This window comes from Babylonia areolata, chromosome 6 (genome assembly GCF_041734735.1).
Source record: "Babylonia areolata isolate BAREFJ2019XMU chromosome 6, ASM4173473v1, whole genome shotgun sequence".
Classification (NCBI taxonomy): Eukaryota; Metazoa; Mollusca; class Gastropoda; order Neogastropoda; family Buccinidae; genus Babylonia; species Babylonia areolata.
This window is the reverse complement of record NC_134881.1, coordinates 16463751-16471107: the sequence shown is the minus strand read 5'-3', so window position 1 is coordinate 16471107 and position 7357 is coordinate 16463751. Positions and strand designations below refer to the sequence as shown.

The 7357-nt window shown below is 40.2% G+C and overlaps 1 protein-coding gene across 1 annotated transcript in view; it reads right to left on the bottom strand.

Annotated features, from left to right (window-relative positions):
• Positions 1–6364: 6364 nt before the first annotated feature.
• The window catches only part of LOC143282785 (intermembrane lipid transfer protein VPS13A-like), a 210239-nt gene continuing 209246 nt past the window's right edge, over positions 6365–7357 (bottom strand). The window contains 1 exon segment of the mRNA XM_076588549.1: positions 6365–6943. Coding sequence (XP_076444664.1) covers positions 6824–6943 — 120 coding nt within the window. The 3' untranslated portion in view covers positions 6365–6823.

The window sequence follows — 7357 nt, the reverse complement described above, 5'->3', positions numbered from 1 at the left end:
CACACACACTCAAACATCCACACACAGAAGCACCCACATGCATGCAAATATGTAAGCACAGAGCGAAAAATTATGTCTGCAATCTCAGGACTAAATGCACATTATATTGGTAAATCTATACTGATGTCAGATAAATTTTATGACTTTCACTAAATACATCGTAACAATTAACTTTTAACACTACACATAAGATACTTTTTACATCAGTCACACACACACAAACACCACACACACACACACACACACTTTGTTCTGTGTCTAACACACACACACACACACACATACACACTTTGTTCTGTGTCTAACACACACACACACACACACACACACCATCCCCATAGGAGCTGGGGCAGACAGAACAGAAAGGTCAACCATCATAATGCCTTGTTTGTACCACAGTCCAGTATTAACGTCCATCACAGGTAAGGTCAGGTCCCATCAGGCGACCAGACATGCTGTTCTCCTCCATCACATGCACTATCACATCATCTCTGCCCAACACTGCAGCTCACACACATCAATAATGTTCGGCATTGTAACAAAAAACAAAACAAAACCAAAACAAAACAGGTGACAACTGCAATAAAACCATTCCCCCTGACCACAACCTCACTCCCCCCCCCCACCCCCCTCCCGCCAGGACCTGAAACAAGGGTCTGTGGTGTGAGGGCCTGAAAGAGAACTGCAGCATGTTTTGAGTCCACCTGCTTTCAGTTTCAGTTTCAGTTTCTCAAGGAGGCATCACTGCGTGCGGACAAATCCATATATGCTAAACCACATCTGCTAGGCAGATGCCTGACCAGCAGCGTAACCCAACATAATTTGCCAGGCCTTGAGTGCATGCATATATTTGTGCACCTCTCAGAGCAGTTTTACTTCCACATATTTTTGCCAGACGACAACTTTTGTTGCCATGGGTTCTCTTCCAGTTCACCAAGTGCATGCTGCACATGGGATGTCAGTTTATCATCTCATCCAAACGACTAGATGCTCAGTATAATTTCCAGTCAAACTTGGGAGAAAGGGCAAAAGCAGGATCCGAACTCAGACCCTCAAGGGCTCTGTATTGGCAGATGAGCATCTTAACCATTCTGCCACCTTCCTCCCAGTCCACCTGGACAAAGCAATACATGCTCAACTGATCTTTGAGAATAAACTGGGGAAGATAAGATGATTATTTCATGCAGACATCAGAACTATGTTTTGTCTACACCACAAGGGGACAAAGATCAGCTCAGAGAAGACCATTCAGCTAGTGGCAGAGCAAAATGCACGGATGCATGCACACACACGGTCAGTCACAATGGCCACTGAGAATGGGTGATTCCATGGACTTACTCTTTTCACACCACACCCAAGTCAATACAAGCATTTGTTGACTTGAAGAGCTTGGGTCAAGATAAAAGGTCAGGTATTTCTGACTGATTTGATAATATGGGTGATAATCTATACAGCCACCATGTACACCAATTAAAACAACAACAATGGAATTATACCAGTTCAAAAGAAATGTTAGTGTGATACCAGTTCAAAAGAAATGTTGGTGTGATACCAGTTGAAACTAAACATTGGAGTGAGACCATTTCAAAATACACTTTGGGATGACTGAATCAAGGACCTGAATGGGGCCATAACTTATGGCAATGCAAAATGAAGACTGGTGTAGAACAACACGGCCCAGTTACAACTGACTGACTGACTGAACAAGATGACAAACAACACATCTTAGAAGACAGTGTTCAATCCACCTTGACAAAATTGATTTCTAAACATAAAAAACAAATTTCAATCAAAATCAACACATTTAACTGAAAATGTATACATTTAAGTCAGCTATATTTCTAAAGCACTGCAAAGCAAAGATGAACTGTCCTCCTTTCACAAAACAGATCACAATCCTACCCAAGGAATCGCAAAGAGAAAAATTTCTTAGCTTTGTATTACTGGGGAAAAAAAATCCCCTCCATACTGTTCCTTAACACAATGATATAACAAAAAAATCCCCCCAAAATACAACTATCAACCCTTTGTAAATCATCCTGCCAACAGGTGGCCAAAGGAATGATTCAGTGCTTGTAGCTTTTAGAGGCTTTTGATTGGCTAAGAGCGGACCGGGCAATACGGGTCGTCTTTTCACTGTTAGCCGCACAAAATTTGGCCAAGCAGAGCAAACTGATAGGCCTAGTTTGCATCAGTTTGACATCAAAACAGTTTTCAACCTTAAAAATTAGCTTTCCCTTGAAATCAGAGCATGGCTGCCTACATGATGGGGGGGGGGGGGGGGGGGGGGGGGGGGGGGAGAAACTGTTATGCACATAAAAGCCCACTGACACATATGAGTGTATGTGGAAGTTAAAAGCCAAGAAAAAAGAAGAAGAATGACAAGCAACAGAATGAATCCTTTGTGCAAATGCACAAGAGATACTTACACATTCAGACATCAAATGACAAATGAGAACACTGTTAAAGCATGTTTTGTACACAGTATAATACTGTTCTCTATTGACTGTGCAGCGGTGGGGACTAGAGCTGAACAGATTCAAACAAAATCCAATCCTGTTTATGTAAGTGGGTGGATTATGTAATTAAAACCAAATACTCACTCCAGTTAGCTTAAAAAAACAAACAAAAAATCAACAACAGAAAATTGTGCACTTTAGAGGGCTTGAACTTGCTGTTCGAAATAAAACAATGCAGAAAATTATTTCTCCTCCCTGCATCCATCCCCCCCCCCTTCCTCCCCACCCCCACCCCCTCCTTACCCCTACGCCCCCCAAAAATAGGAAAAATGCATATGGCATATCTGTGTTAGCAAACTTGCTTGATTACATGGGATACATGCAAAATTCTTTTGTTACGCCAGTCTAGAATAATGTGTCATAATGAAGATGACAAAACAAGTTTGTATCAATGTGTACACATGAGATAACCAGTGTCAGAGAAAGTTAACGCTCATATCTTGTTACTGCACATATATACTCATTTGATGCATGTCAGCACCTGGTGCTATCAGTTATTATTATCCTCATTATCATCTCATTATTAGCTTACTCTTATTATTATTTTTTTTATCACAGCAATATTTTCAGAGCAACATCAACAACATTATTACCACATGCAGTGACTGAACATTTTCAATGGTCGATTTCAACTGTTGGATTTTACACTTGCTGAAGACGCTGTTGATATGGAGTTAAGTCTCATGGCATGATAAAAAAAGATTGCCAAAGACTACGGAATGAATGGGATAAGTTCCACAACACATACACACTCACACATACACACGCACACATTTAAAAGTTAGCCTCTCTCTCTCCACTCTCATAAAGGTGGACCTTTCCTTTTAAAAATGACAAACGTTTGTCAAATCCAGTATCTGAGACAACAAGCACTTTCATATTTCAACATCAAAGGAAACTTTCTTTTAATAATTTACTGAAGCTGTGTATTATCAGTGTAAAAGAGAATGGAAAAGGGGTGGAATTACTGGGTACCAGCAACACACACATGTGACCTTACTTCTCCTTTCTGTAATGCATGCATGCACACAAATATACAGACAAACACACAGACAGAGACAATATTGGTTCAAACATATATGTCATGACATGGTGGGTGTTTTTGTGCTTTTTTGTGTGTGTTGTTGTTGTTGACTGTTTGCATAGCCTCCCTTTCTGTCCCCCCCCATCCCCGCCCACCTCACTCCTTTCCCTCTCCTTCTCTCCAAAACAAAATGGTGCATAAACAGCCTTCCCATACAATATGTTATTTCATATAAACCCGAGAGAGAGAGAGAGAGAGAGAGAGAGAGAGAGAGAGAGAGAGAGACCATAGTGTTTTGTTGTTGTTGGGTTTTTAATATTTTTTAAAAAATAGTTTTGTGTGTCTTTTTTTTTCGTTTTTTTTTTCTCTCTCTCTTCACATGCTAATAACAGCACTGCATTTTGTATCCCATTAAACTTCTGTCCAGAACTGTTACATACTTCCCAATTTAATCAGCTAGTACTATGCAATGTATTCACAAGTTTACAATGTACCCATCAAATCAAAATACGCTTTACAGTTTGTACTGCCAACTGTGACCCAAATCCTCTTCTTAAATGTAAAGTTTTGTTAATCATGCCTGCCACACATACAAAGATGGCAAACATATGAAAAAACGACAACTGATAAATCAAATCCTGTTAATGAATAAAAGACTAAAGGTCAGGAAGGTAGGTGTTTGAACAAATACATAAATAAAATCATTTCAAGATATGCTTTTGGAACAAATTACAAATACTGAAAACGTAGATCAAAATAGTATGCTACAGTTTTAATTCACATCCAACTCCTAGTCTTCACCAGCCTATATCAATGTCACATTCTAATTCCTTCTTAAACCCGTTAAAAAGACATCAGATAATAAATTATTTTGTGAAAATACTGCACAAATAAACTGATTGTAAGCATGGGTGAGTTACGTACACTGAATAAACAAAGATTTGTTTTAAAATACTGCCCAAACAAAACTTTGGTCTTCAAACTACATAAACAATGTTCTCAATGCAACCAAGAACAACAGTAATAAGACAAAAAAAAATGTCAACACACCAAAACAAAAAAATGCAAATAATCTAACAAATCAAACAACACGAATCAGTGATTAAATGGACCATCTTCTCCCAGAGAAAAACAACAACAACAACAACAAAAACAACTGACAGCAAACTAAAATAATTATTATGCTAGACACAGAGACTATGTATACAAGTTCATTTCAGCACGTTGATATTTGCAGCACAGTGACCAAGGGTACTGGAGACCACTGGACCATACACTGCAGAACTGAGAGCTGTTCAGTCACGAGGCATTCATACCCCAGCTGAAAGCGAGGGCCAAATCTGAAGCTGGTGAGTATCAGTATCAGTATCAGTAGCTCAAGGAGGCATCACTGCATTTGGAAAAATCCATATATGCTACACCACATCTGCGAAGCCGATGCCTGACCAGCAGCGTAACCCAACGCGCTTAGTCAGGCCTTGAGAAAAAATAAAATAAAATAAAATAAGATTAAATTAAAAAAAACAAAAACAAATAAAAACAACAAATAAATAAAATAAAATAGCAAAACAAAACAAACAAACAAAAAATAAATAAGCTGGTGATGGATGAAATCCACATCGTCTGGGTGAGTAACATTTCTTGCAATCATCATAAATATCGTATGGAATCTGCCACTATCCACAACAAAACATTTAGGGTTAAAAATGACAAGTAGTATTCAATATATATTTTTTTGGCAAGTGTCCATTTTAACACAAACATATTACAGGTAAAAGCGTGTGTAATAAGGGGAGGGGTAGGTGGGTGGTGCATATTTGGATGTGTGTGTGTGTGTTGTGAGTTTGCTAATGCATTTTTTAAAACCTTTTTTCAACATTTGACAGATCTGTTTATTCATTTTTATTTGTTCAGTGAAATGCTTTCTGTTCGCACAAAGGGCATTGAAAGGTAGAGTGCTCTATACAAAAACAATTGTGTTATGATACATTACATTTGTGTAAAAAAAAAAAAAAAAAAAAAAAAAGGGATAATAGATTACAAGACATGCAAGGTAGGATTGGAATGAATATCAGCCTTACCCATTGGATATAAACAGACATTGTAAAAATGACATCATGAATGTCCAACAGCTAAATACAACATTATAGTCTTTGTCTTCCTCAACCGCTTGTCACAAAAACTCATTTTCTCCCTCCACTCAGTAAAACAATATCTGAGCAGAAATAATCTTTTTTTTTGGTCAGGTGAAGCATAAACAAAAAAGAAATTAAAGAAAAAAGATCATCCACCTTCCTGAAGAAACACCGAACATTATTTTCAAATGTCTACAAAGAAAATAAAGAAACAAGCACATAGGCAACCAGACCAGTGTTGCTTCATGATAAAAACATCTAAATGGCTCTGCAAGTGTTAGTTAAACAATATTCAATTTATGGTCTTGAACAGTCATTAGAGAACAATGCATCTTTTAAAACAGTCACAGCTGTTGCCATCAAAATCATTATATATCTGTGAACGTATATCATAACAATAACTAAATCTTTTTTTTTTCTTTTTTTTTTTTTTCAGAGAGAAAAGAAGAAAAAAAAGAAAAGAAAAAGCAAGCCACAAGAGCTGATAGGCAATACATCAGATCAGGACACCGACACTTGTCCTTGAATCTCCCAGATGTCCGGGGGCGTTGCCAACAGACACTAAGATTTGAACATCACTACAAAAGCTTTCATGAGCAGCATCAGCAACTGTCAACAACTGTCACCAGTGACCATTACCAGCAACCGCTACTCAACACCTGTCATCAGCGACCGTGACAACTATCACCAGCAACATTCACTAACAACTGCAACCAGCAACAGTTACTCCAACAATTGTCACCAGCAATGGTTACTCTAACAACTGTCACAAGTAACTGCCACCAGCAACAGTTACTCATGAACTGTCACCACCAATGGTTGCAGAAAACTGTCATCAGCGACTGTTACTCAACAACTGCCACCAGCAAGAGTTACTCCAACATCTGCCACCAGCAACGGTCACTCCAACAACTGTCACCACCAGCAACGGTCACTCCAGCAACTGTCACCACCAGCAACAGTCACTCCAACAACTGTCACCACCAGCAACGGTCACTCCAACAACTGTCACCAGCAACCGTCGCCCACTTTTGTGAGCACTGCGACGAGTCAGCTACAGTGAGCGGGTGGTGTCAAGAGCGGTATCCCACAGGGTGGCGGTTCAGGAGGAGGGGCGAGGCGGGGGAGGGGTGCTGGGTGGTAGCTCAAGGCAGCTGCTGTGTGATGAGCAGTTCAATCTGTCGCTGGATCCACTGCAGGATCTCCACCTCAGGGCTGCTCACCTCCTGCTCCCCCCCAGTGAACAGGTTCAGCCCGGAGTCGTCCTGTGGTGGGGGAACAGCCGTGCAAATCAGTCAGTTTCAGTTTCAGTTTCTCAAGGAGGCGGCACTGCGTTCGGACAAATCCACATACACTACAACACATCAACGGGCGCAATAGCCGAATGGTTAAAGCGTTGGACTTTCAATATGAGGGTCCCGGGTTCGAATCTCGGTGATGGCGCCTGGTGGGTAAAGGGTGGAGATTTTTCTGATCTCTCAGGTCAACATGTGTGCAGACCTGCTAGTGCCTGAACCCCCTTCATGTGTACACGCAAGCAAAAGATCAAATACGCACGTTGAAGATCCTGTAATCCATGTCAGCGTTCAGTGGGTTATGGAAACAAGTACATACCCAGCATGCACACCCCCGAAAGCGGAGTATGGCTGCCTACATGGCGGGGTAAAAACGGTCATACA